We start from the raw sequence: 19187 nt of genomic DNA on the forward strand, positions 1-19187 counted from the left end.
CACCATGCCGGTTCAAAGTCCCCGGTAGCTGAAGCTTTTCGTTACGGCTTCTATTGGCTGACGGCTCATGCTGATGCTGAGGACTTGGTGAAAAAGTGTGATGGTTGTCAGAAGTTTTCACGATGAGCTCATGTTCCGGCTCAGGAATTGAGGATGATTCCAATCACTTGGCCGTTTGCAACTTGGGGGCTGGATATGGTTGGGCCTTTTAAGAGGTCCAAGGATAAGAAGACCCACCTTCTGGTGGTGGTTGATAAGTTTACTAAGTGGGTGGAGGCAGAGCCAGTCAGTAAGTGTGATGCAGCCACGACGGCTCAATTAATCAAAAAGGTGATTTTCCTGTTTGGTTTCACACACAAAATCATAACTGATAATGGCACTAATCTGTCCAAGGGTGCCATGAAAGAATTTTGTCAACGTGAGCACATCCGGCTTGACATGTCATCAGTGGCTCACCCCCAATCTAATGGTCAAGCAGAGAGAGCCAATCAAGAGATCTTGAGAGGGATCAAGCCCCGGCTTATGGTTCCTTTACAACGGACGCCGGGTTGTTGGGTGGAGGAGTTACCTTCTGTGTTATGGAGCATTAATACCACTCCCAACAGATCTACGGGTTACACACCTTTTTTCATGGTTTACAGAGTAGAGGCGGTTCTCCCTAGTGACATACGTCATGACTCACCCCGTGTGGTGGCTTATGTTGAAGCTGACAATGAGAAAGCACGTCAGGAAGCACTTGACCTGTTAGATGAGGAGCGTGATATTGCAGCGGCTCATTCGGCGATTTACCAGCAAGATCTGCGTCGTTATCACAGCCGTCGGGTTAAAACCAGAACTTTTCAAGAAGGCGATCTGGTGCTCCGGCTCATCCAGGACCAGACTGATATGCACAAGTTATCTCCAGCTTGGGAAGGACCCTTTGTGATCAGCAAGAATCTGCACAATGGGTCATACTACCTCATCGATGTTCGAGAGCACAAAGACTCACGTAAATCGAAGGAGGAGACCCACTGGCCGTGGAATATCGCTCATCTTCGGCCCTACTACACCTGAGCCATAGGCTCCTCTTATGTACATATTCTTGACAATGTATATATTATGATGATTAATATAATAAACCGGCATCCCTGCCAAAGCAGGGCCTCTGCTGTTTCTCTTTAAAAAGTTTTTGATTACATGGGGGCTTCTGTTTATAAAGCGGAGTTCTTGTTACTTATTGATCCGGCTTATAAGCCACATATATAAAAAACTTGGGGGCTTGCTACCCAAAGTCCAAAAGAGAGTCTGTTGCAGAGCACAACTCAAACATAGGCGTCCATTGAGCACAACTCAAAATATTGCTTGGGGGTTCTTTTGTTCTACAAGAACACAGAGCTTACAACCTTGTAATAAGCTATAAAAGCCAGGCTTGGAAGCCAGGTGTATTCACCTAAAACCCCGGGTTATCTTGCCTTTTTAAGTAAGTCACTCCATCTAGGTAATCCTGGTATGACCCGTCGAACGTTTGACAAGTCAATCTTATACAGACCTTGAACTTGTCTTAGTTAAAATGACGGTTGGTTAATGTGAGGTCCATCTTATAAGGCTTTGTAAAATGGTTTAACTCAGTGGCCTGGCAGCCCATGAAAAGCCTCGCTTTTTGCATACTTTTCCTTTGCAATCTTTCTATTTGAGATTTATTTTAATGCGGTTTATACTAAATCCGGTGTTTACTGACCCGGCCTGGCTGTTGACTATATGTCGGCCGAACACACTAAAAATATTGCTGGTGTTTATTGACCCGGCTTGGTTGTCGATTATAAATCGTCAGCATACACTCAGTTATAATCCGGTGTTGATTGACCTGGTCTAGCTTTCGACTATAAGTCGCCAGTATGATATACGGATAATCCGGTGTTTATTACAACCCGGTACGGCTTTATTATAAACCGGCAAAACATGGGAGGAGTTATCAGTACTCAAGATTTGGGTTATCACCCTTACTACAAAAAGTTGGTAAACCAACGATGTGATTCAATGTCACATGTATGATATATTTCATATTTGATTATTCTTAAGTACAACCTTGGTTATAAACCGGGGTTATATGTTGGGCATTATGACCCGTCCGGCGGTAAACCGCTAGGACACTTTAAACTTGTTGTATGCAGAAATAGGTTGAATAAAGCTGCTAAGGATCATAAGCAGGCATAGCATAATAATGGCGGATTAACAGTGTCATGCAAAGTGAATATGCATGATGGCATAGCAGACCAAGTGTATAAAAGTAGCCTATTACAAGGCGCTTTGATGCCCAAAAGGATAATTGTTTTCAACAAGTGTTACAGTATGCAGAAGGCTAAGCCAGCCTCCGGATCATGACTCTTCGCCGGGCTGACTTGATGGCTGTGGATCATCCTGCGCCGGTTCATCCTCCTTCTCTCCGCCCAGCGGCTGGAAGTCAATGGTTGCCCAATCGATTCCAGTTAGGGCCTTGAATACAACTTCATTGCTTATAAGTGTGGAGGGTCCAACATCAGGGGCGTAAGTATGCTTATGGATTGGTGGGATAAGATTTTGCACATCATACGTTAGCGCATTAACCCGTTTGTTGTTGGCATCATAAATCGACTGGTAATGAGAAAGATCCACCTCTTCAGCCAATTTGCTAGCTAATGAGCGCATTTGCTTCGTTAGAGCTCGGAGATCATCATTATCAAAATCTGACCCGCCTTCCTTTATGCTCGGATACCTGCCTCCTACATCAGCCGGGTCAAGATCTGGTATCCAAGCTTTATCCCGGATTAGTGCGGTCAGAGCACCTGCCCTTGCAGCTGATCTTTTTAACTCTCCAAACCGGGCAGGCAGCATTGATAGCCTTTCTAATGTTTCCTTGATCAAGGTCGGGGGCAGTTTGTTATGAGAGGTAGTACAAATGATCCGTTGCGCGCCGGTATATAATTGCTCTATAAGAGTATAGGCAACCTTCAATTTCTTCTACATATCGGAGCCCAGATGCGTAATGCGTGATCCTGCATCATTACGCACGTCGATAAACCGGCAGTTTATGGGATAATACTTGATAACATCTTATAATAAGGATACTTACCAAATACAGGAGTGGTCATGGCATTTATTTGCCGCTTCAAACCAGTCAGCTCTTCTACCACCAGATTAAGGGTTGCCTCTGCATCCTCAACCCTCTTTTGCAGTGCGGTTTTCTCTATGTCCCAGTCTGCCCACTCCTTATTGAAGTTTTCCTTCGGTTTCTCCATGGTTGCTAAGTCACTGGTCAGCTCCTCTTTGGCTTTGGAAGTTTCTGCTTGTTGGGACTTGATAATTTTTTGAAGATCAGCGGTTTGAGATTCCTTTTTGCTCAGCTCAGCCTGTAAGAGACATACATGTTATGAGTTGGCAGCATATATTTGAAGTACCAAGCACATAACAAGTTATACACTTGGCACTTGGGGGCTAATGCCTATTTCTTCTTATCAAAATTTTCTTATAAGTCCCAAGATCAATTCACGTATTATTCTTGGCACTTGGGGGCTAATGTATATTTGTTCAGATATTACAAAGTCCCGATTCATCTTGAAAAGATAAACCTGCCCTTGGGGGCTAGCAGGCAAAGTTGAAGTATTACAGAGTCCCGGTTTACATTGCTATCATAAACCGGCCCTTGGGGGCTACTGGAGTTGATATTAGAAACTGGATACAAGAAAGAAACAATTATGCAGCGTAAACAATATTTACCTCATATCGCTCCTTCATCATATTCACTAAACCGGCTTCATAGTCACGGCTTGTGTACAGATGGTTTAAAAAACCAGAATGAAGGTCTTGGGCATTGAGGTGGGCATAGCTGGACAAATCTGTTTTCCACTTGCCCTTATCCATTGCAGAAAGTTCTTCCTTGGCACTATGCTTTGATAAAGCGGTAGGATTGCCAGGGGTGGTGTGGACGACGCCGGTGATCATAATGTCATCAATATTGTCATTAGCACTATTGAGTGGGCTTGGCGGTTTGTCAGTGGCTCCGACTAGGCTTGCCGGTTTATCAACACGGCCTTCTTCAGGGTCAACTTCCATTTGTTCAGTTGTTAAGTCATGATCTTGCGGTGGTAGATCATTGAGTATAGAGTCAGCATTGGTATCTTCCGGTTCAGGCCTGGCCTTAGCTCTGAAAGGAATGAACATAAAGGTTAGTATGAGAAGCAAGCATGAGGTATAAAGGGTTAGTTTAATATACTTACCCAGGAACAGTTTTTAGAGGTGGAAGTTGTGTCCCTGTTGACTCGCCAGAGGATGAATGAGATGTTCCCTGATAGTTTGAATCAGACGGATTAAGAGGTTGTCGGAAATAACCTGCCTTGGGATAAGATGTGTCAGGAATAGGAGAAACCTCTGGGCGGCGTTTACGAACCGGCGTGTTTGGTAAACCGGATGAGGTCACCACCTGACCACTATGCCGGGTTGTGCGGCGAGCTTCATGTTGCTGCTTCTTCAGAAGAAAGTTTGGATCCAAGTGAGCTAGGGGTGAGAAAATCTTACTTTCCGGTTTGCTTGACGGGTTTTCTATGTTGGCAGAGGATCTGATCCGGAGGAAAGAATAATTACCTCTACATCATCAGCATGGCTGGCTTCAGCGTCATCCTGATAATAGTCATTGTCAATAAGGTGTATGAAAAAGGAGCCAAGAGAATCAAGCTCTACCTCTAATTCCGGATTATCAAGATCATCATCAATGTGTAAATCGGTGGACTCAGCGCTTTTCTTCTTGGTAGGTTTTTTTATAACCTTAGTCTTGGGGCGAGGTGTCTTGGTCAGTTTATCCTGCGGCGGTTTCTTCTTCCAGAACGGATCATCACCCTGTCAAAAGATCGGCAAAAAGTTGTAAGGGAATAGTAAAAAGGGACGGATTAAAATAAAAGTAAGCAATTCTTACAGTTGGCCGTTTATTGGAAACGCAGAAAGGACTAAGCCCTGTTTTGCTGCATTCGGCCACTAATTCATCCAACATTTTCTTAAGAGCTTCAGTAATTTCAGCATCACATAGCTGGATGTCAATATGACATTGAGGGTCTTTTAAATCCCCTGTGTATTCACACATTAAACCGGGGTGACGGCTTAGAGGCAAGATACTCCAAGAAACCCAGCAACGGACAAAGTCGACGCCAGTTAAACTGTTTGCCACAAAGGATCGGAGCTTCGAAAGATGTGGAGCATATTTGGCTCGTTCCTTTGCGGTCAGTCCTTGGGGGCATGGATGTGCGCTGGTAAGCCGGTGAACCCGATAACCCGGCAGAGGATTTTCTTCAGTAGGAGACGTATCTCGGCAATAGAACCAAATCCGGTTCCAATCTTTGGGGTGACTATGGTGTTTGGCATGAGGGAAACTGACATCTTTCCTCTTCTAAATTGAAACACCGCCAAGTTCAGTATTGGGCCCGTCTGTAAATTCAGTACGGCGGTTCAAATAGAAGAAGTCCTTGAACAATTCCATAGTGGGTTCTTCTTGCAGATAAGCTTCACAAAATACTTGAAAATTACAAATATTAGACACGGAGTTCGGTCCAATATCTTGAGGGCGGAGTTGGAAGCTAGCAAGCACATCACGAAAAAACTTTGACCCGGGAGGGCTAAACCCTCGACCCAGATGATCAGCAAACACAACTACTTCTCCATCCTTAGGTTCAGGAGGATTTTCTGAGCCAGGGACTCTCCAGTGGATAACTTCCTTTTTTGCTAAAGCGCTGGTTGCGATGCACCAGTTCAGTTGGTCTTCGGTAACCCAGGAAGGAACCCAGTTACAAGCATAAAAAGTCTTGGACATTTGAACAACAACCTGAAGGAAGGTTTGTGCCGGTTTAAGATTCATGATGGACAAGCATAAAGTGTTACAGGTGAAGGAGACAGAAGTTATTCAAACATGCAAGATTATTAAACTGGAAGTTGATGTTATCAGAATCATAATAACAAGTGATTGGTGGTTTAAGAGGGGACTAATGGTACCTGGCGGGTTATCATTTTCTAAAATTAAACCGCCTATATTAGCATTAAAGGTACATATCTGGAATAATTAAGTGATGGAGAAATAGGTTTTACAAATTGGTATTGCCAATCTAGATCTACCGCGTGTCAGAAAATGGAAAAATATTCAAGGTTAAACTTTCTGGTATTTGAGCAGTTGAAGGATCCAGATGGGATTTTCTACTTAAATGAGACGCGCTGATAGAAAGAAGGAATGTGGCCATTGCTATAAATATTGGATATTGAAGTTTAAATCAAAAAGCCACTGCGCAAAGACGAACACCGACGAACACCGATGAATGCTCAAACCCTAAAGATAGATCTATAGGGGGAGGAAAGAAGGCTTACAGAGGCTGGTGGAATAGCGGAGAGGCGTCGCGTTTCTCTGGTATGTTCAGGGTGATGCAGCGGCCGGAGAAGAGGACGAGGACGAGGACTTGGCGGCGGCGGCTGAGCTCGAGCGCTAGGTCGACGCAAGGAAGAAGACGGAGCGAATAGGTACAGGGGGAAAGTGAAAGGGACACTCGGCCCAATTTATAAGGCAAATGGATAAGAGGCAAGCGCGGGAAACGAGGAGGTCAAAAAAAGGATCTGTAGGCATGCGGACGCCTCGATCTTCGGAGATTCATTAAAGGAAAGGAGATGCATTAAAGGATTTCATTTATGTGTAAAATTAGTGGAAGATGACGTCACAGCGAGTTACAAAGTTCCCGCAAAAGGTATTGAAGGAATTTTCTAAGTGTTGAAGATTGACATGAACAAGTTCAAATCAACATGGGGCCTAATGTTGGGGGTATAACTATTGAGTATAAACTGCCCAGGAGGGGTCGGGTTATACTCATAGTGGTTTGCTTATATTGAAGCCCATGAAGACAAGGAATATGGCGCTTTACGAAGGAGATTAACAAGAAGGCCCAAAGCCCAAAGGCGGATTAGGGCCCGTAGATGTAAACCGCCATATGGTGTATGCCTTGTGTTGTAAGACAGGAAAGGGTAGAAACCGAGCCGGACACGTTTATGAGTCAGCCGAGATTCTGTGAACCGCCGGGCGTCAACCTATGTATATAAAGGACAACCCGGTGGCGGTTTAGGGACAAGAAACAACAGATCGAGAGCCAGGCAAAGCGTATTCGCTCCCTGGTCATCGAAACCCTAGCAATTCCACCACAACTGGATTAGGCTTTTACTTTCACCGCAAGGGGACAAACCAGTATAAACTCCTTGTGTCCTTTATCCCGCTTTAACCCCTTTAAGCTAACTATGTTGCGATGGCTCCACGACTAAGTCCTCACACTAGGACATCTGCCGTGACAAAACCACGATAGGTACCTCAGATTTCACTACTAGAAAGCTATAGCCAACGCTATTCTCAGCATAGCCCAAATTAATGCAGTCCACGGTCTTTTGTCCAAGCTTATGCTTTTTGGGGATCGACACATTGACTTTTGCCAAACAACCCCAAGTACACAAGTAAGGGAGTGTAGTTCTTTTCTTTTCCCATTGCTCATAGGGAGTAGTCTCATTATCCTTTGCGGGAATCCTTTGCGGGAACTTTATTCAGGACATGACATGATGTCAATACGGCCTTCCCCCACCATGCCTTGGATAAACCCGATGTATCTAACATGGCGTTAGCCAAATCTGTTAGAGTACGGTTTTTCCTTTCGGCAACCCCGTTTGACTGGGGTGAATAGGGAGGCGTTCTCATGAATAATAACATGTTTCGCACAGAATAAATTGAACTCACGAAAAAAGTACTCTCCACCACAATCAGACCAAAATCGTTTTATTTTCTTCTCAAGTTGGTTCACAACTTCAGTCTTATAGATTTTAAAGTAGTGTAGAGCCTCATCCTTTGTATTTAACAAATACACATAACAGAATCTAGTGGAATCATCAATCAAAGTCATGAAGTATTTATTTCCACCTTTAGTAAACACACCATTCATCTCAGAGAGATCTGAATGTATGAGCTCTAGTGGTGCCAGGTGTCTCTCCTTCGTAGACTTATGAGTCTTACGAGGTTGCTTTGCTTGCACACACGCATGGCACTTAGAGCCTTTGGCTAAAGTGAAACTCGGGATTAGATTCATCTTAGCTAGCCGCGTCATACAACCGAAATTTATGTGACGAAGACATGAATTCCAAACCTCACATTCGTTCACATTGGAATGAATTTGGTTCACGACTTTATTACAGAAATCCTCCAGGGAAAGGAGGAACAAACCACCACAATCATATCCTTTTCCAACAAATAGTCCATAACGAGATACGACTACTTTGTTAGACTCAAATACTAACTTAAACCCTTCTTTACATAGAAGGGAGCCACCAATGAGATTCTTCTTGATGGCGGGGACATGCTGCACGTTCTTCAGTTGCACGATCTTTCCCGAAGTAAACTTCAAATCTACCGTGCCAACACCATGAACAGAAGCATGCGAGCCGTTCCCCATCAGGACAGAACAATCTCTTGCGACCTGATAAGAAGAAAACAAAGACACATCAGCACACACATGAATATTGGCCCCAGTGTCAACCCATCAATCAGTGGACTGACAAACTGAAAGTACAGTAAACAGATTACCATACCCAGATGCCCCATCATTGTTGCTCAGAGTTACAATGACAGACATGGCGTCCTGTCCTGGCTTCTTGTACTTGTTTGGGCACTTGTTTGCCCAATGTTCCTCTGAACCACAAGTTCAACAGCCATTTCTCTTTTTGTCTTTCTTCTTACCCTTCTTCTTAAAGGTAGTATTCTGCTGGACAGAGTTCTTTCCCTTGAACTTGTGGAAGTTCTTCTGCACCACATTGGCGCTAGAAGAACCCACTGCCCCTTTCGCGTGTGAGTCCTTTGCTCTCGAGTCCTGCTCAACACTTAGATGACCGTGAAGGAAATATGCCCTAGAGGAAATAATAAAGTTATTATTTATTTCCTTATTTCATGATAAATGTTTATTATTCATGCTAGAATTGTATTAACCGGAAACATAATACACGTGTGAATACATAGACAAACAGAGTGTCATTAGTATGACTCTACTTGACTAGCTCGTTAATCAAAGATGGTTATGTTTCCTAACCATAGACATGAGTTGTCATTTGATTAACAGGGTCACATCATTAGAGAATGATGTGATTGACTTGATCCATTTTGTTAGCATAGCACTTGATCGTTTAGTTTGTTGCTATTGCTTTCTTCATGACTTATACATGTTCCTATGACTATGAGATTATGCAACTCCTGTTTACCGAAGGAACACTTTGTGTGCTACCAAACGTCACAACGTAACTGGGTGATTATAAAGGTGCTCTACAGGTGTCTCCGAAGGTACTTGTTGGGTTGGCGTATTTTGAGATTAGGATTTGTCACTCCGATTGTCGGAGAGGTATCTCTGGGCCCACTCGGTAATGCACATCACTATAAGCCTTGCAAGCATTGCAACTAATGAGTTAGTTGCGGGATGATGTGTTACGGAACGAGTAAAGAGACTTGCCGGTAACGAGATTGAACTAGGTATTGAGATACCGACGATCGAATCTCGGGAAAGTAACATGCCGATGACAAAGGGAACAACGTATGTTGTTATGCGGTTTGACCGATAAAGATCTTCGTAGAATATGTAGGAGCCAATATGAGCATCCAAGTTCCGCTATTGGTTATTGACCAGAGACGTGTCTCGGTCATGTCCACATAGTTCTCGAACCGGTAGGGTCCGCACGCTTAAAGTTCGATGACGGTTATATTATGAGTTTATGTGTTTTGATGTACCGAAGGAGTTCGGAGTCCCAGATGAGATCGGGGACATGACGAGGAGTCTCGAAATGGTCGAGACGTAAAGATCGATATATTGGACGACTATATTCGGACATCGGAAAGGTTCCGAGTGATTCAGGTATTTTTGGGAGTACCGGGGAGTTACGGGAATTCGTATTGGGCCTTAATAGGCCATACGGGAAAGGAGAGAAAGGCCTCAAAGGGTGGCCGCACCCCTACCCATGGGCTGGTCTGAATTGGACTAGGGAGGGGGCGCCCCTTCCTTCCTTCTCCTTTTCCCTTCCCTTTCCTTCCCTCCTACTCGTACTACTTGGAAGTGCTCCTAGTTCTACTAGGAAAGGGGGAATCCTACTCCCGGTGGGAGTAGGACTCCCCTAGGGCGCGCCATAGAGAGGGCCGGCCCTCCCCCTCCTCTACTCCTTTATATACGGGGGTAGGGGGCACCCCAAAGACACAACAATTGATCTCTTGATCTCTTAGCCGTGTGCGGTGCCCCCCTCCACCATAATCCACCTCGATCATATCGTAGTGGTGCTTAGGCGAAGCCCTGCGTCGGTAGAACATCATCATCGTCACCACGCCATCGTGTTGACGAAACTCTCCCTCAACACTCGGCTGGATCGGAGTTCGAGGGACATCATCGAGTTGAACGTGTGCAGAACTCGGAGGTGCCGTGCGTTCGGTACTTGATCGGTCGGATCGTGAAGACATACGACTACATCAACCGCGTTGTGCTAACGCTTCCGCTTTCGGTCTACGAGGGTACGTGGACAACACTTTCCCCTCTCGTTGCTATGCATCACCATGATCTTGCATGTGCGTAGGGATTTTTTTGAAATTACTACGTTCCCCAACAGACCGATGACATCCTCAATAGAGAATTCACGTCTCAAGTGTTTGAGAGAAGTAGCAAAGTTCCTCCATCCAGGAGGGAGTGTTGCAATAATACAACCCGCGACAAACTTGTCCGGTAACTCACACTTCAGGAGCTCCAGCTCCTTAGCAATGCATTATATCTCATGAGCCTAGTCCAATACAGGACGGTTATCGACCATCGTGTAATCATGGAACTGTTCCATGGCATACAACTCACTGCCAGCATCGGTTGCGCCAAACTTCGCTTCGAGCGCATCCGGTAAGTTTTTGGCAACACGCATATGGAGATATGTGTCCACCAGCTTGCCTCCGATCACAGTAAGAACGCCTCGCACAAAGATGGTGGTTGCCTCCCTAAACCCATTCTCCTGTTCAGAAGCAATCGTTACCGTGGGAGACACGCCACCAACCCAGAACACGTTCACTGTCGTGAGCCACAAGGTATGGTCCTGCTCTGCCAATGCTTAAAATGCGTTCCAGTAAGCTTTTCCGGTTTCATAGTAGCGGCGAAGCCATGAGTCGACAAGTGCCTAAAATAAGGTTTTTGGATTGTTGGAAATATTAGCACTTTCTCGATTAATCTAATCCACGAGTAAACAGTAAACATGACAAATACGATATGCATCCCATACCGATACCTAAGCATGTAAGCACGTACAATACACAGAACCAAAACATCTATGAACAACATATATACGGCTAACACATGAACGAGTCATACCCTCCGGTTGGCCAGGCCAACGCGGCGGCGGCAGCAGCAGCCTCAGCATCGGCCGAGGCCTTCTTCTTGGCGGCTTCGTCGTCAGCCATGGAGTCGATGCAGGAGAAGTAGGGGAAGCAGAGGCGGACGGTGAAGGGGGCGGGTCGGGGGCAGTTGCGTCGAGACGCTCCTCAAAAACCTTATTGCCGTTCTCCCGGGCAGGATCTCGAACGACAGGGTTCCGGAGGCACCTGCTCTTCCGACCAACCGTGCATGCGGTCGTCGGGATGGGATCGCCGGAAGCAGCAGAGTGAGAGGAACAGTTTTGGCTCGACTCATTCCCACAACCCGCGGCGCGCATCATGACAAGGCAAGGCGAGGCAAGGCGTGGCGGGCGATGGAGGAGGAGGAGCGTGCGTATACAACTCCTATCCCCAAGCTCCCAATAACAAGTGATGGAGAAGCCCTTATAAAGATGTCTCACTTTTCTTACTATAGCAGTATGGTACTAAACTTCCCACACTTCTCATCACTTGTCGTACACATGCATGGACCTTAGAGATTAACCAGGGATTATTGTCTTATATGGGCCTAAGCCCATCCATAATTCAACAAGAGTACAATAAAAATGGGGGATAGTTATTGTTTTAGAGCGAAGGTGCAAGGTGCAAGATGCGAGAAGCTTCAAATTAAGAGAGTGAGTGGATTGGGTCGTGGATCGCTGCGGTTACCTCAAGGTGTAGACCGAGGGGGTGAACGCAAACTTACCGTGGTGGAGCCAGACGTACACTTATTTTCGAAAAACGATCGAGACAGATGTACACTCTTATGTGGACGGAGAAAGTACTTAACAACAAATTGAGAGCCACACGACAACAAAGAAAATAACTATAAGATACACAACAACTTGCAAACGAGTACGCAGACTCGAAACAATAGAACAGTAGGGCATGGGAGAGGGGATGCCCGTCCTAGTCCTGCGATGGCACGAATCTGGTTAAGCAGCGTCCGTTGCAGTGGCGGGGCTTGAGCAAAATTTAAGATGGGTGCGTGACTTAAAGGGGAACAAATTAGTAGGAAGGAGGGGCAAATATTTACTTGAAATACTAGTTAGGCCTAAAATTTAGCTTGCTATTCGATGAATACATTTGTTAGATTGTTAGCTTGTTATGAATTGGCTAGAGCGAACGCCACAACACAATGCTAAACAGCCCATTGTTGAGAGCATCGCAGCCCTACGACAAGGCTGACCAGATCCGCTCAAGATCGCGATTCCAACCTAAGCTCAGGGCCTCCTTGACACAACTCCAACAAAATCTAGCAGGGTGCAATGGAAAAAAGAATGGCCTCAGAGTGCAATGGACACAACTCCAACAAAATCTAGCAGGGCCTCCTTGATATCAATCCTCAATTTCTAACCGAAGAGGAAAGTATCAGTAAAAGAATCTATACACACCAGTGCCGATGCGCTTCTCAGTTGTTTAATGGAGCAATGCTAGCATGCGAACACAGAATGGTAACCTCTTAAACATAGAATGTTTGACTTAGCAAGCCAAAATAATCCAGAAGATGAAACAGATACATACGGAAGGATTACCAGGTAAGGTGGGCAATCTACTTGACTCTGTTTGACACAAATTCCCCTGGTACTTACACCCTTGAGATCTGATTGTCTTCAATGTCGGAACCATAATCCTTCAACTGACCACTGATCCTTCCCACAGCTCACACTGAAGGCAAATAAAAGGTAAGGTTCATATTTGCATGGTTGATGGTAAAATCCAAATCACTGAAAACAATAAATGGACAAAGATGTGAAGTATTAGTGTTTGTGACAAAATGTAGGTGCCAACTTTCAGTTCTTCAGGATTTCCTGCTTTGTCCTGCTGCACATAAGCTCGGAAGTGTCAGGGGAAAGGGTAATTATTCATCATAGCATTGAAGGGATAAAAAGGTAGAAAATCAATCAGTTAAGGCAATCCTTTGTTTGCTAGCCCGGTGTGAAGTTGAAGCACATGACATTGTTAGATGGAGAACATGCTGATTGCTTTGATAAAAACATTGAGAGTTCAGACCAGACCATACTGTGCACAGCAAACTTTAGAAGTTCAAACATACATGCTTGTGGCAATTGGGTAGCAACTGTAACATAGAGTGGATATCCCTCATTTTGCTAGGGAACCCATTAGCTTTGTATGGAAGATGTGCGATTGCGCAACTCTGAAGTCTGCTGTAGGAACCCATTAGAGTTGCAGATCTAGCCTTTAGAAAATCTTCAGAAATGTATGCAAGATATGCGACTGCACAGCTGAACAAGGCACAGCACCCTGGTATGAATGTATCACTGCCATTTAGCCAGGGAAAATTATTCAAGTCATGTTACAGCACTCGGCAGAACTACAGCAAACCAAATTAGCACCACAATTCAGAGAGGGTAAAGAAATCTCCCAGTGCTACAGAAATCGATGGCCATTACAATCGCCCCCTTTGCTGAAGAAAGCTTGCAACTACGGAGGGCCTGCACAAAAAACCGATCCCCTTTTTGCTCGGATGATAGCTTCAAGCTTGATCCCGGGTGGTGTCGTGGCGCCGATGCATGGCTAGGTTTTGGGGGGATCTGGCTGGGGGTGGGAGCCTGCTCCGGCTCCGGCTCCGGGTCCGGCCACGGCTGCGCGCTTGCGGGCGATGAAGTCCTCGAGGACCTTGCGGCGCTGGGCGGCCTTGGCGCGCTGGGGCTCGATGTTGGCGTAGGAGAGGCGCGCGGCGGCGGCGATGAGCGCGGCGCCGGTGAGGAAGAGGCAGGCCGTGGCGGCGCGCTGCCTCCGGGTCGCCGCGTACTGCAGCCACGACATGTCGCCTCCTCTCGCGTCGTAGGGTAGGGAGCGTGGGAGACGGGATGGGGCTGGGTGGCGCAAAAGGACTGGCGAAGACGGGAGGTGCAGAATACGTCTTGGCGTGTCGAGAGCGGAGCAAACGGGGAGCAGAGTTTCTCACGTTCAGGCTATAGCAAAAGCGGTAGTGTTCGCGATTAAGACCAAATTAAAGACACCAGGAAGGAAGATGTAACGTTGGTGTTTGTGTTTCGTGATCTCTAGGTTAAGGGTGGATCTTCATAGTGGTGTCGACATCTGGATCGCGGCCCTATATCGCCTTGCCAGCCGTCCTGTCTAGTTTGTAGTCTCCGACTTTCTCCTCATTTGTCTCCCTCTTGTTCATCTGGTTTTTGCCCCTCTCCTCCCTCATTTAAAACGATCTTGAATTTAGCCTGTTTTAAAATGAAAATTCAGGTGAGGAACCTTTCCTCCCGTCGGAAAAAAACATATATCATTAGCTATAGAATGAGGTTCCTTGTTTGAGTCCTTATGCTCAAATTGAAAAAGAAACTTCGTCGAACGAAGATTGACGATGATAGATTCCATGGAGAATCATCAGTGTCCCACTCTATCGAAAAAGGCTTTTACCCCACTTTATATATAAAGCAAACCACCAGAGCCACAAAAATCCAACATAAATATTCACACCACACACGTAGCACACAAACAAAGTACAAGAGGATTTTGTTGATGGCACAACTCAACAAGCTCTAAAAAAGAAAAGGTAGCCCAGGCCAAGGGAGGCTCCGATCCCCAATCGGCCCTGCCACGCCACACCACAACGGCACCAAGTGCCTAATCCGGCTCCGCGGTGGTGGAGGAAGCGGAGGCGCCAAGCGTAGGGCCATTGCACGGAGATCTGCAATGAAGATGTTAATGGCGTCTTGATCTTGCGGGCAGCTAAGCGGCCGCCAGAGCTGCAAATAGCCACATATTTTGAAAATCACGTCGGTAGCTCGTCGAAGAGGGACGGGCTGGATCACAAGCTTATTGCGCCATCCATAACGTCCATGCGAGAACCCCAATAGCCAACCACCTAATGTGGCTGGAACACTATGAAGAGGCCTGAATTTCCTCGAAGAGGTTGGGGAAATTGTTGTTGCAACCAACATTCGCTGACCACCTGCCGGATGCAACCCCAAAGAAATTGCGCGGACACGCAGATGCCCCACTCTTCATGTCTATAACCACTTTTAGACAGACGAAGCTCCAAGATTGTCGATAGGTCAAGTGCAAGGGACAAGGCCTTGTCGCGGGCATGAGCCTTAGAACTTGTAGTGTATTGACTAGCTGTCGTGGACAATGACTGAGAAGCACCATGGTATAAACATTTTCTATGTCTGCAAACATCAGCTACAATGCTCCGGTTTCCCTAGTGAGAGTAGCCCCATCAACGTTGATCTTAGCCTAATTACTTTCATGTTCCAGCCAATGTATGCTCTTTCTCCACTCTCTAGGTCCATACCGGTCCATGTTGCACGTCATCCAAGATTTTGTCAATGAAGCTCACCATGGAGAGAGGATTATGGTATTTATCATAATGAATCGCTTGGCGCCATGCCCACAATATAGCCAACAATGCCACAAGAACTTGAGCTGGCCAAATTGATTCAAGATATCACATAACCAAAACGACCACAACCGAGAATCAAGTGATTGGTTCATGATCATATGCTCTGTCAAGTCATCATTTACAAAGAGGCCACACACAACACGACATGTGGCAATCAATGAGCGAGTGTCTCAGAATCAGCAACAACACTACATATAAACCATTTCTTCTAGGGGGTTATATTCATGTGTTGATGGACATCGCAGACAAGCAGTGACATTCGTACCAATCTTCATGCAAAAACAATAAACTTAAACTACACATATCCCGAATTCTGCTCAGCCGAGACATTTGAGTGCCTTGTACGCTGCTCCAAACACTCTTCCTACTCCTTCTTGACTATCATTAGCATCATGTAGGTTGATTAAACGCCTAAAAGTCCGCTTGCACTCTCACTCTAAGCGGAATATTTAAGATCACCTCCTTGTCCATATAATAGAGGTGCTCCTCAATCATTGTTGATTCTATGCCCCACTAGTGGGGACATATGGAGTATTTGATCCCGAGCTCATATGTTCCCGCATGAACAGTAAAATAAAAAAATAGTAAAAAAATTAAAAAAACTGATTTTTTTGTGATGAACATTGATAAATTTTCTAACTGCGTGCAAAATTTCAGGTTGAAATGACATTCGTGGAGGTCTGAGTAAAAAAATGATGGTCCAAAAAGACTATTGTTGGAAGCATTTTGGAGCATCGATTTTGTTATTTTTGCCCAGACCTCCACAAATGTCATTTCGGCCTGAAATTTTGCATGCGGTTAGAACACTCATCAATGTTCATCACAAAAAATCAGATATTTTTGAATTTTTAAAATATTTTTTGATTTTACTGTTCATCCGGGAGCATATGAGCTCAGGATCAAAAGAGCACTTTCCCACTAGTGGCATCAATTAACTTAGTAATCTTACTTGGTGGATTTCATAAACCATCTTGTTTTCTTATTAATGGCTTATTGCTATCCATAAGCTTCCTATGTGCTAATGTATAATTTTGATCACTAATTGCTACTCCCTTTTTTCAGGTTGGGCAGTTTAACCAAAGTGGCATAACCAAGGCAGAGAGGGATCAATTGATGCGGAATTTTGATTTTGGCAACGTCTAAAGCGAGCACTTCCTCTAAGTTGATACTCCCTTTGTAAAGAAATATAAGAACGTTTAGATTACTACTTTAGTGATCTAAACACTCTTATATTTCTTTACGGAGGGAGTACTATTTTTCACTGGTTGTCGTGCCCTCCCCCCTAAATCATTCAATTAATTGTGCAACTACTCCCTTTCAAGATGATGAGCTCACATGAAGTAGATAACTAATTGCACACATATAACGAAACTAAGTGGAAGATAAAATCATGGAGTAATGAGCACACTGAATTCCTTTGGCCCTACATCTGCGAAATTTATGGAAAACGTTTGCGGACCTACACACCCAAACAACCGGAGTATTCCCTCCGGTTATGTTTATAAGTCAGGCATGAATTCTTAGGTCTTTTGACTAACAAATCGTGTGTAATATGCCACAAAAATATATGTTTAGAAACTTCATTCGATAGCGAATATAAAGATACCTTTTGTGGCATATAACACATGTTTCGCTAGTAAATTTGAAGACTTAAAAACCCATATCCGACTTAGAAACAAAGAAAGTATCCATTATGCATCAGTAATGTGCACCCCAGGATTGGAGGTTCTTGATTCATTAAAAGGAGAAGAGAGTTGCCCGGTTAATATACGATAACCGGGTGAAACCATCAAAACAGCCCATTCAGGCTGACACCGGCAATCCTGGCTACCCTCACGAAAACACACACGCCGCTGAGAAGAAAAACATTGTCAAGATTGTCATTAAGCATCACCATCATCACTCCTCCACGAGCCAAAGACTCCGACATAGCCATCAACGAAGCCCTGCTTGTTGAAACAGACATTGGGACACATGCCAAATAGATGACCAATGTGTTGGTACCCAGACAGCTCTGACTTGAGCGACAAACCTTGTAGGAGAAAAAATGTTGAGCTTGCGTTGAGACGACCACCGTAGCCAAACCTCAACCCGTGTCATTGTCACTGCCGAGGGACCTTCTATGCAGCTCCAACTTCACAAAGACATGGTGAAAGAGACCCCTCAAACATGTCGGGAGACACCGACTACCAAACCCTACCGCAACCTTGCACCGCCCAAAGATGCCATCATCGACAAACAAAGAGACCATGCTAATAGACCCAAGGTCGTCGCCCTGGCATCCTTGCAACAAGCGGCAGGGAGTGGGGAGGGGGAGACTCCCGACCAAACTCCAAGACGCCGCATTCAGGAAGGAGCACGACGCATGTGCGTCGCCATCGCCCAATCCAGATAGAAAAAGGGTTACCCAGAGTCTAAGAGAGGAGGGCATAGGCTCTCGAACCATGAGGTCTCCAAGAAGGTTAGAGGCGCTCGCAAGCGTCACCATCTTCGACTCCAGGCCACTCGCGTATGTGGATACTTGTCAAACATGTATGCTTGCAAGAACTCACGCTTGTCAATTTCGTTTGCTTTGGCTCCATTATTATCACAACCAACACATGGGGCATATATTTTTTTATCTCTCTCCTCTTACTTGCCATTGAACTGTATGCTGCCCACAAAAGCTGCAAGCATCTTTGTATACAGCCACACATCCAGCAGAGCAGTGTTTTGCACTAGAGAGAGAGAGAGACGGAGCTGAATAATGTAAAATCTGGGAGGACTTCATCAACATGCTTAATTACATTACCTGACCTTGCCTATTTTCAAGTACTCCCTCTGTTTTTATTTAGTTTGCGTATTAGTATTGGTCAAAGTCAAGTTTTGTAAACTTTGACAAAATTTGTAAACAAAAATGTTAACATACACAATAACAAATCAATACCTTTAGATTCATTATTGAATATACTTTCACATCATATAGATTGGTTATGGTTAATGTTTATATTATTTTTATAAACTTGATCAAATTTTATGAAGTTTGACTTAAGTCAAATCTAATATGCATAGTAAATAAAAACGAAGGGAGTACTTGTGAATATACAATTAAAGATTGGTGCATATTCTTCTTCTTCTTCTTCTTCTTCTTCTTCTTCTTCTTCTTCTTCTTCTTTTGTGGGAAGGTGCATATATTTCTTCTGACCGTATTTTTGTGTGTGTGTGTAACTTACAAGCTCGCGGCTTGGTCGGAAGATAGTTGGTCTGTCTTGCCATCTCCAAGTACTCCCAAGGTCTAGAAATATAATGTGCACATATTTTCCAAGCTTTGTTTAGCGGCATATGATTGTGTAAACTTGTCAAATTTGTATTCAAAATCTATATATGGTTGTATTA

At 44.8% G+C, this 19187-nt stretch overlaps 1 protein-coding gene across 1 annotated transcript; it reads right to left on the reverse strand.

Annotated features, from left to right (window-relative positions):
- Positions 1-13694: 13694 nt before the first annotated feature.
- Positions 13695-14300, reverse strand: LOC125512692 (uncharacterized). The gene has a single exon (XM_048677782.2). The coding sequence runs from the start codon at positions 14216-14218 to the stop codon at positions 13967-13969; it is 252 nt and encodes an 83-aa protein (XP_048533739.2). The 5' UTR covers positions 14219-14300; the 3' UTR covers positions 13695-13966.
- Between the last annotated feature and the right edge of the window lie 4887 nt (positions 14301-19187).

The sequence above is a fragment of the Triticum urartu genome, chromosome 6A (assembly GCF_056163025.1).
Source record: "Triticum urartu cultivar PI428250 chromosome 6A, HENAU_Tu73, whole genome shotgun sequence".
Lineage (NCBI taxonomy): Eukaryota > Viridiplantae > Streptophyta > Magnoliopsida > Poales > Poaceae > Triticum > Triticum urartu.

Excerpts from the sequence above, each read along its gene's own strand:
- LOC125512692 (XM_048677782.2), bottom strand. The coding sequence starts at position 14,218 with ATGTCGTGGCTGCAGTACGCGGCGACCCGGAGGCAGCGCGCCGCCACG.